Source organism: Octodon degus, unplaced genomic scaffold, assembly GCF_000260255.1.
Source record: "Octodon degus isolate 3935 unplaced genomic scaffold, OctDeg1.0 scaffold00044, whole genome shotgun sequence".
In the NCBI taxonomy this organism is placed as follows: domain Eukaryota; kingdom Metazoa; phylum Chordata; class Mammalia; order Rodentia; family Octodontidae; genus Octodon; species Octodon degus.
In genome coordinates this window covers 15,185,382-15,196,662 of record NW_004524620.1, presented here as the reverse complement: position 1 = coordinate 15,196,662, position 11,281 = coordinate 15,185,382, and the positions used below count along the sequence as shown (strand labels likewise).

Sequence of the window (11,281 nt, the reverse complement as noted above, 5' to 3'; positions counted from 1 at the left end):
AATTCTTAGCCGTAGTATTGTAAACTAAAGGGATGATGCCATTGCTTAATATTTTCAAGTTTGAAATACGTTGCCATTTTCCCATAGGCCCTCCTTGTGAGCTAGTTTGCTCTTTCTACAGGACAGCAGGCTCAGGTCAGTCAGACCACTAACATGCTGGCTGAATAAGAATAATGATTCTAGCAAACAAAGTAGAAGTTACAACATCTATAAACTTTTCTTTTGGAAGGTTGTTAATTTGAAGCGTAACTTGGGAGTGAAACAAATCGTCCCTTTCATTGTAATTATAAATGTGTTTTGGATGTTGTGCTTCCTCTTTGTCTTCACAGTTTTTAAATTTTTGTCACACTGAAATTTATAGTTTGTCTATGGTCACACTTTATCCAGTATGTTTTATTTACTTTCTGACTTTAGAGCTTGACAAAAAAGTCACCTTTGCTCCACCATTATTTTTAATATTCTGAAATTTTTTATAGGAGTTGATCATTGGACCTCATAATCTGCTCCATATACAGGTACAAGACTGAACATCTTTGCAGTATCCCCTTAGACAGTACATAATAATTTTTATAGGTTGGTGGGTTCTACTAGTAGGTTAATGTTTTCCCCAAATTGAAGCTTTTCTCCAGTGCCTGATATTCCCCTCAAATTCTCAGTTCTTGTGACTGTATCTACTTAGCCAAAATTTAGGGTTTTATTTTCTAATTATTTCCTACATACATGACTCATTTCCAATGTTTTCTAATTCTGACTTGTATTGTTCTATTTATATTTCTTAGCATTTTAAAACTCCTTTGGTGACAGTATGTTACAGTTGTGATCTATCCGTATATTCCTGTGATATTTTTGTTATTTATAGATAAATTAGTTTACTACTCCTCTTCCCTAATAGCACATTTGCATCACATTCCACTGCTTCGTTTTCTGTGAGCATTTCTATAGAATACTAAATGATCAGGGTGGTTTTTCTAAGAGCTCCCTCTTCTGTTACTGTTGTGAAATGCTTGAAGATTCAGCAGCGTGTTTTCTGGCTCACTTTCCCCTACAGCAGTGGTAGTGAACCCAGGTACGTGTGCTGCAGCGGGCGCGCAGAGCCCTCTGTGCTGGCGCACGAGACAAGTTTCCTCGGCATCGCCCCAGAGGCTGAGCACTCAGGTTCACTTGCAGTGTTGGCACTTTGCCATAAATGAATGGGTTTTGGGTTGCAGTTTGGACACTTTGCCTCTACAAGTTTTGCCATCACCGCCCTAAAGTAAGCTGTCCTGTTCCCTTGTCCCTGTTATTTCTGTTCTGCTCATTTTTTATTCCATCTGCAATAGTTTCTTCTCAGTGTAGTAACCTATCTCTGGAGAGAGCCATGGTTGCCTAGTTTCAAAATTTCTTATACCCTACGGTGTTCCAAGGGCTCTCCAAATTTACAAAGAACATCACACATAATCTACTATTGCAATGGACAAAGTCTGCCCAGGGTTATCTCCTGTTCTGTGATTGGCTTTCAGTTAGTATCGCTTGGATACTGGGAGTTCTTTCTTCTCAAGTCCTCTGCTTTCTTCCAGGTCCTTTACTCCTCATTTTGCTTTAACAGTTACTGAACCTACACAGAACAGTAGAAATTCTCACTGCTTATATACGTTTCCCCTCATGTACATTTTATAAAATAGGAGTTTTAAAACTGTTAGATGTTAAAATTTTAAATGTACTTAAGTGACATAGGAAAACTGAAAGGGAGAACTGAAAGTGGGAAATTCCTGTGAAACAGAGAGGACCATCCCATATAAATAGCCCATACTCATGGAGGAAGGACACTCAAACTGCAGACTTCTGGAGACGTTGCTCCATCGTGCAGGTAACAGACGACACCTTTCCGGTTTTCATCATGGCCAGCAGGTGTGTCCTCCAAATTGCTCTCTTGTTGTCCTTCACCACATCTCTTTCCTTGAGCTACAACTTGCTTCAACTTCAGCAACAACAACACAGCAGCACTTTGGCCTGTCTGGAGCTTCTGAAGCAGATGAAAGGAAAGCCTGACTATTGCCTGAAGGACAGGATGGACTTCAGATTCCCTGAGGAGATCAAGCAACCACAGCAGTTCCAGAAGGAGAAGGCTGCTCTTGTCATTCACGAGATGCTTCAGAATATCTTTGGTATTTTCAGAAAAAATGTCCCAAACACCATGTGGAATGAGACCATTGTGGAGAACCTCCTTGTTGAACTCCATCAACAGATGGGTCACCTGAAGTCAGCAATCCTGCAGGAAGTGCTGGAGGGGAAAACCCTCACCGCAGAGGACACCACGGCCATTCTGCGCCTGAAGAGCTACTACTGGAGGATCAGGAGGTACCTGAATGCCAAGAGGAACAGCATTTGTGCCTGGACAGTAGTTCGGGTGGAACTCTTGAGGAACTTTTCCCTCATTGACAGACTTACAGATTGCTTCTAAGACTGAAGATCTTCCAGTCTGTGCACTGGGACAGGACAATGCCTTCAGGAAGTTCTCATAAGAGGCTGGTAACAAATGCACTGCATGTGAAAAACAGTAGAGGAGTTGAAAATCATTTATTAATTTATGGGTTAAGTTATTTGTATTCTTTATTTAAATTTTTACCTTGGAAAATAAATTATTTATAATATGAAGTAGAAAATGGAAGTGTTACTTTCAATTGGATTTATGTAGTCACCCAGGTTAGTAATTGCTCAGCCGTTATTAGACGTTCTTTATTAAATATACCTGCAAAATAGTAGATTCTGGCTCATGCCTTTGAGAAATTTAAAATCCAAGTAAGCCAATGTAATACACAAGGTAAGAGATGACAAGGGAATTTAAACTCCTAGGGAAATCAGAGTGATATGAACTCTGGTGGGATTAGAAGGGAGGGGAGAAGCAGACTGGTTGTAAGACATGGGATTCCCACTACTGCTTTTCCTCCAGGCTCTCTGGTAATGAAAATAGAATTTGTCTGCTTCTCTGGATAGTCTGAAGAGCAAGTCTTTAGCTCTTGCATTCACTCTAAGCCCTTTTTTTGTTGTTGGTATTTGAGGAATATTATTTAAACCTCTTTTCAGAGGATTTAAAAACATGTCTTTGACTCTAAGCCTAAGGGTGAGAAGTCCCAGGCTCTTCTCTGAGATTTAATAAGTGGCTTTATTTTGCTTTTCATGGCATAGCCAAGATATGTTGGTTTCAAAACGTGAGTGTATCTTCTGCCAGAGAAAGGCACCAGTAGGAGAATAACCTTCTTTGTGCCCTGGCAATATGGCCTTTTTGTCCCCAGTTTTCTCAAAAAAACAAGTCTGCTCCTGGCACTGTAGCTTGCTCACACAGAGTTTTGGGAATATTCTATCTCATGTTCCTGCTTTTCCACATCTCTGAAGCCTCATATTCCTCAAAGCCAGGTAAACTGTAACAGGATGAGTCCAGTTTCAAGCCAAGTAAGAAAACCGCAAAGCATGAGAGATAAGGAAACTCAGGTGGGATAAAGGAGACCAACTTTCCCCAATGCTTAACCTGGGAAAATCAAGCTTTCCCAAAAGCTCTTTGAACACCTGGCCAACAGGCACCAGCTGGCTGGGGTTTTGTCTTTGTGCTGACCTCTTCACTCGTATTTGTCACCAGCAGCTACCATCTACTGAAAGATCCAAATAAAACAGGCACTGTGCTGAGCACTATGCTCCTACTTGGATTTGCCCTCTTCACATGCACTCTTAAGTAGGAATCATTACACTATTCCCTTATACAGGATAGGAAGATCTCAGAGAGGTTTAGTAACTGCCCCAAGATTGTGTAGCTACTGAAGGAAAGTTTGGGGGAAAAAAGCACACACGGCAAAGTAATAAAAGTCTTTAGTTGTTGCTAGACATTTTCTCCAAGGGCAGTTCAGAAATTTGAGTTCCTCTTAAATGTTTCAACTTGAAAAGACATCTGCCAGATCCTATTTTGCTGACAATGAACTCAGAGGTCCCCCTTCCTGCTGGAAGAGAGTCATACACCAGAACTGCCATCCTGGTGGGCCTGTGGCCATAGATCCAAACCAGTCAAGTGTCCTGTGAAGCAATCAGTATTCCTCCATTACCAGACAGCTCCTTTAGAAATGGTTTATCAATCAAAAGTATGCCAGGCACTTGTTGCTTCAAACAAAGAATCGGATGAAACAAGTCAAAAAAGGTGCCAAGAGAGTATCTGAAAAGTGTAGGGTTAATGAGTATGGGAGAAACCAGCTCTCCAGAACAAACTTGGACAGAACAAGAGAAAAAAGGAGATAAAAGCAAAAATAAAAGTACATGCTGCAGCTGAGAAATGCAGTATGGGCCAGCATGGAAATGCAAACAGTGGCTCCCCGTGGTGTCTGGTCTTCTTTCAGCGAACCGTCTTGGCTGCCCACCGACTGCTCTGGGCCATGCAGCCAAACTGAACCAGAAACTGGCCAGTTTTTGGAACATCCGGCTTTGCCTGTGTATAGAGGTCAGAAGGACAAAGAATTCTGCAGGATTTTAAATACTGTGTCACAGCTGAGCCTACATATTGCATGTCAACCATCCATAATACCAAAAAGCATATCCATCAGAAGTAGAAGATAAGTGACAATTAAAGTTAATTCTAATAGGAATAGCCTAAGGTGATATTTATATATGCAAAATAGGTAATCATGTATGAGGGCTAAGGCAAAACAAAAATGTTATTTTAGCTGGTACTACACTATTTCACAAGGATAATGCTGTTTAAAAATATCTAAGGAAAGTTTTGAGATAGAAAGTCAGATCTTAAAGTTATGAGGATGACAACACAAAAGACAATAAAACATCTAGAACATGTGATATGGTTTGAATATGTCCAAAAATTAATGTATTGGAACCTTTATTTCCCAGTGCAGAAGTTTTGAGAGGAGAGACCAAGAAGGAGATACATAGGGCAGAGCCCCTATGAATGAATGAATTCCTTTCTTGTAGGAACGAGTCAGCTATTGTAGAAATCCAGCCTCGTTTTCTCATATGTATACATTCTTTCTTCCTTTGTACTTTGCAGCATGGGTTAGAGCACAATGAGGCCCTCACCAGAAGCTGATGAGATGCAGCTGGAGTCTAGACTTCCTAGACTCCAGAGCTACACGCCAAAATAAACCTCCTATATTTATAAATAACTCCATCTCGGGCATTAGGTTATAGCAACAGAAAATGTTAGGACAGCCTATTTTTGGTGTTGGTTTGTTGTGAAGAGAAAAGAGACAAAGAGAAGCCCCCTAAATAGTCCAAAGCTGTGATGCTCCCTGAAAATTTTTAATAGGAAGGAACACAGGACATTTCAGAACAAAGCATCTCATATGCAACTTGAAAGTATATGCTTCAAAGTGCTGAGATCCTCTACTTCACTTTATTTCAAACTTTGGTAAAGATTCCTGTCTGTATAAAGTCTTTATGAGTGTAGAATTTTTGTATATTTTCCAAAAGTGCCCCATTTAATATTGTCAAATAGCCTGGGCTGACAAGAACTTTATAGTGAACCAAACTGGCAGGGACAGCAGGTACAACAATGACAATGGAGCCACCTTCTCTTCACACCTGTACCTTAGGACTCCAGAGAAATCACAGAGAGAGAATGGTACTCTCACAGACATGGATTAAGAGGTGGAGTCTCCTTGCTTAGCTCTTAAGCAATAGAAGGTGGCAAACCGATTATGAGAATGTTGCCTAAACACATGGACATGCAGGTGCAAAGCAGCATCAGGGGATAGTCTGGTAGTCTTTTTTTGTAATTATTGGAGCAGATATGTAGACACTTTATGTGACATTAAACACTTTCAGGTACTCAGATTGCAAGTGACCAGAGATTTGTTCATAAAACACTACTTTTTTCAGGGTCTCACTGTACAGTTCAAAATGGGCCTGAACTCACTATATAGACCAGACTGCCCTCAAGCTCAAGGCAATCCTGCCTTGACCTTCCCAATGCTGAGATTATAGGTGTATGCCACTACTTCTGGCCAATACTCTCTCTCTCTCTCTCTCTCTCTCTCTCTCTCTCTCTCTCTCTCTCTCTCTCTTTTGAGATGGATTCTTTTTTGCTCAGATTTGCCTTGAGCTTGTGATCCTCCCTCTTTGGCATCCTAAGTCTTGGATTTCAAGACTGCACCATCATACAGTCTTCATAAATTACTAAGAAAATGAAGAGTATGACACAGATTATGAGAAAATATTTCAAATCATACATCTGATAAAGCAATTATTTTCATCATAGGCTTCAAAAGTGCTCTGAAAACTCAATTACAAGACAAAGCACCAACTCAAACAAATGGGTAATGTACTTGAATGGACACTTTACCAAAGAAGAAACATGAATAGCAAGTAAGGATGTGCAGATTATGAAGCCATTCTTGGGGGCTTTTGATGCTTTTGTCCAGATGATGAATATAAAGTGTACTTTGGTTACCAAGAAGCCCACTCCATGTGCGGACTTGCTGCAGCCATTGCCCTGGGCAAAGGCCTTCTACGGCTGACTTGACTGAGTCAGGCAGAGCAGCAGTGAGTTGGTTAGAAGGCATGTGTGCCAAGAGCCAGACTTTGACTGCTGCAGGTATTTTTCTCTAAGTCTTTTGCAACACTGCTTGTTGAACCTAAAGAATGATCTGTTAATCCTTTTGTCTGAAACACTATTGCTTCTCAAAAACCAGTTGAATTGTTTCAGATCTCCTAGAAGAGTACACTTTCAACACACTCCAACATTAGGCCAGAGTGCCAGTATCATGCTCTCCTCACTCATAGGACCAAGTTAATTATTTAACTCATACATTAATTTGATGGCGTGTACTCCAGAAACTTGTTCACATCAGAATTCACCAAACCAGTAAATTCTGCTTCAATTGATATTAATTGAAATTCTTACTTTTGTTTATTCCCTGCACATAGTGCTCTTTCTTTTCTTTTCATAGTGTTCTTTCAAAACTCAAAATGTATTATTTAATTTATATTCTCTCAACATTTAGCTTAGGAATTTTTTTAAAATAGAGCCCATTTCAAAATATGTTCTTAAATCAGGTATGGTGGTGCACACCTGTAATACCTAGGTGGCTGAGGTAAGCGTATTACTAGAAGTTTAAGGCCAACTTAAATTATTACATAGCAGGACTCTGCGAAAAAAAGCCTTTCTTAAGACAAAGAAAAGACATGTAATAGACCTCAAGTCATATACTGATGATGGACTAAAATGAATGCATAAAGAACTCTCAAAACCCAATGATAAAAACCCCAAATAATCCACTAAAGAGAAACAAATTTTTGAACATATACTTCATCAAAGAAGATATATATATAAACAAATAGAAAATGAAAATATGATCAATATCATTAGATATTAGGGATATGGAAATTAAACCACAGTGAGTTGGATAAGTGGTGCAAGCCTGTAACTCTGGGACTCTCATACAGTTCTATAGAAATAAAAATTGGTATAGCTACTTTGAAAAACTATTTGCAGTTTCTTAAATAGGTAAACATACACTTAATCATGAGTGAACAAATCTATTCCCAGAAGAAAGAATATCTGTACACAGGCCTGCAAATAAATGTCCTAGGAGTTTTATTTGAAGTAGTCTGAAACTAAAAACAATTTGGTTGGGAACCAAAATGTGTCCCCTAAAGGCTCATGGTGTTAAAGGTGTGGTTGGATCATGATTATATCATGAGGACGGTGAGAGCTCTAACTAATCAGCAGAACAATCCTCGGATGAGAACATCATTTGCTGTCATCATTGGGAGGTGGTGAAAACAGAAGATGGACTTTATTTGAAGTGAGTGGGCTCTGGAGCGCTGTCCTTGGAGTTGGACCCTCCACCCTTCCTCTCTGGCTCTTTCCCCTGCTCTCTGCTTCCTGGCTGCCATGAAGTGACTCGCTTTCTTGGGCCACATCCTACCACTGTGATGCTCTGCCTCGCTTTGGGCCCAGAAGCAAAGAAGCCGACTTTCCATGGACTGAAACTCTAAAACTGTGAGCCTAAATAAAGCTTCCTCCCGTAAGTCATTTTTTAATTAAAAATATTTTTTTTATTTGGCACAGGGTATCACTAAATAGCTCAGGCTTGTAGCAATCCTCCTGTCTCAGCCTCCCTAGTGCTGAGATTAAAGGCATGTGCCACCACACCCAGTTTTGGTGCTTGGTATGGTGCACCCAGGGTTCCAGGACCTGTTCAGCATGTGGTACCAGGGATCAAACTTGTGTTCTTATGCTTGCCAGGCAGGCTCTTAGACTGCTGAGCTCCTCAGCACCTCCTTTAAGTCATCATTACAAAGATTTTTACAGCTCTGGAAAGCTGGCACACCATAGAAGTGAATGGCTGAAGAAATCACAGTATAACTACCTGGTAGAATGCTATTCATCAACAAAAAGAAATAAATCACTGACATACATAGCCATATGGCTAAATGTCCAAATAATTACACAGACCAAAGAAGAGTAAATTCTGTATTGTCCCATTTTCTTTCTAGAAAGGCAAACTAATTTATAGTGACAGGAAAATATATAGTGCTTACCTGGAGATGGTGGAAGTGGTATCAAGGAGCAAGATAGTGTGAGAGATTATAAAGGGATACTGTGAGAGTTTTCAAGGGATAAGGGCATGTTCACCAACCTGACCATGATGATGGTTTCATGTATATTTGTCAAGACTTATCAAGGTGCTTTAAGTACATTACTTTACTCTGTCAACTATGCAAAATTAAAATTCTACTGTGGGCTGGGGAGATAGCTCAGCAGTCTAAGCACCTGCCTGGCAAGTGCAAGGGCCCAGGTTCAATCCCTAGTACCACATTTTGTGACAGAGCCCAGGTCTTGGGCACCAAGCTGGCCACTGAAACGAGGCACGGTGGTGCACACCTGTAATCCAAGTGCTGGGGGAGGCTGACAGGAGGAGCACTATGAGTCCAAGCTGCATAGTGAGATCCTGTATGAAATAAATAAATAAATTAAAATTCTACTGTCTACATACACACACATGCATGTATACAAGCATGCCTTGTTTTGTGTATTCATTCTCTGTTGATGGACATCTAGATTGATTCTATATTTCAGCTATGGAAAATAATGCTGCTATGAACACGATTGTACAAGTCTCTATTCAAGTCTCAACTTTCATTTCTTCAGGGACATATAACCTGAATCAAAATTTCTGAACAGTTTTTCATATGGCAAATCTTTGCAATGATAGCATAGTGCAAACACAACAATGGCAGGCATATTTTTTAAGGACTTATTTTCTTTAAGGGGTTCCATTGAAGGTTAGCTAGCCATTTTATTTAATTCTTCTAAGAACTTGCTGAGTATTGTTATCTTTATATATAAGAGAAATGAGCTCAGTCAGGATACTTGCCTAAGTCCCCAGTTACAGAGAAATATTTGGAAACAGAAGTCAAGTTCTACTATCATTTACTAGCAAGCCTAGTGCCATTTTTATCCAATGGCATAGTATTTTTTTCTCTTTGTTTATTCATTTTAATGAGAAAAAAAGATAAAATAGCAATGAAACAGTTTCAAAACAGGTTAGTAGGACATTTACAATAATTTATATATTGCATGCTGTTGTCTTTGGAGTAGTTATTCAGATGACAAGATGTAGACGTGCTATCTTGTCTAAACATTATTAGTATAAACCTTTCTTCTCATTGAACTAAGAGAAAGTAGCTGTATATCTATACTAACTATCTTATATATACATATTTTTCACTAAAAAACAGTTCTTTATTTATACCTCTCCTTCCCCCCCCTTTTTTTTCTGTTTTGTCAAAGATGGGTGTTCCATTGCTGTTAGAGAAGCTGTATTTAGAGAAGTCTTTAAAGGACCTTTTCATACTTAATGTCAGTCCAAATATCATAGGTACTTGAATTCAGCAAGATAACCCAATATAGTCCAACAGTCCATAATAGTAGTGCATTACCAGCACAACTGGCAATTGTTCAAAGTTGTTGACTTGAGCCTTTTATAGCTCAACTATTGATATAGCTTTACTTTTTATACCTCATGATTTCACTTTTCTGCTGCACAGTTAAGACCAAGTTAAGCAAGACCTGTATAACTAAAAGTGTAACTTTTGCTATCTGATAAAGTCGGTCAAATCCCTTCAGGATTTACCCTGGAACCATGCACAGCACCTTTTAGATCTTTTTTCAGTGTTAGCCATCTGGATGAGTCACGGCCATTGCTTGACCAATTTGCTCTCTGTGTAAGCCTGAGAAAATCTTTTCTCTCTAGGTGGCTCTCCTTAGGCACAGTATGCATCGTTGATCACTTTCCTCTGTGGCCCCATAATCTCCTTGATCAGAAAACCTGGGACACCTCTTAGTTATGGGATATCACAGCAGAGGTTCTATTATGTCCTGAGTCTTCATTGACCTTGAAGGGCTGGGGCCAAAATATTGGTTATCTTTTTAGCCCATCTGTCTAATTTTTGGTCTGCAATCTTTTAACTGCATAGTATTGATGCTGTCATTTAGAAACAACAGAAAGCTCTGCCTCCCATGGCTCACACTACAGTACTCCAGATCCTGGCTTTGCTCCAAGTGCTGCTGCATTAACATCCAGGGGCCTGAGTGGAACTTTTGTAAGATGAGCTGCTGTCCTTACTCAAGTAGCTGGTCTCCCTTCCAACCGCATCAGAGCTGTCGGGGACTCAGGTCAACAATTTCTGACACGGCCAGTCAAGTGGAAGACCCAATACTATTATGAATTACTGGACTCTTTTAGAATATTTTGCTGAGTTAACACACCTATAATATTCAAATGACGGAACTAAACAAAAAAGAGGATTTATAAATGAATGTCCATTTTGTATCTGTGTATTCAAAGTGGTTAGGATAGATATACAGTTACATTCTCTTAATGAATAGAGGGATTTGTTCTAATAGTGTTTGTAAATAGGATATCGTGTCTGCATCTTGTACAGCAATTAACCACTAGGAAGAATGTATGCAACGTGTTAATTATTGAAACTGTCCTACCAATTTTGAAATTGTCTCATTGCTATTTGTCTGTCAATAAAATTATGGGAAAAAAAAGAAAGATTTCTGTCTTTCTCTCACCCTCTCCCTTTCTCAGAGAGAAAAGCAGGAAATTCCCCACTGCTCTTTTGCCAGAATCCCTTTCGCTAAAGCTTTTGGCAGAGATCTCGATCATGAGTCACGGAGCTCTCTGGCAGGGCTGCTTTCCTTCTCTCAACTGCTGCAGTTTTATCCTGCACTTGAAAGAAGGCCCCGCATGCAGTTTCCCTTTCAAGTCTGGCGCACGCTGCTTTCATTATGTCA

General features: G+C 39.7%; 1 protein-coding gene across 1 annotated transcript; it reads left to right on the top strand.

Annotated features, from left to right (window-relative positions):
• Positions 1-464: 464 nt before the first annotated feature.
• On the top strand, positions 465-2,515 carry Ifnb1 (interferon beta 1). The gene has a single exon (XM_023715858.1). The coding sequence runs from the start codon at positions 1,877-1,879 to the stop codon at positions 2,438-2,440; it is 564 nt and encodes a 187-aa protein (XP_023571626.1). The 5' UTR covers positions 465-1,876; the 3' UTR covers positions 2,441-2,515.
• The last annotated feature ends 8,766 nt before the right edge of the window (positions 2,516-11,281 follow it).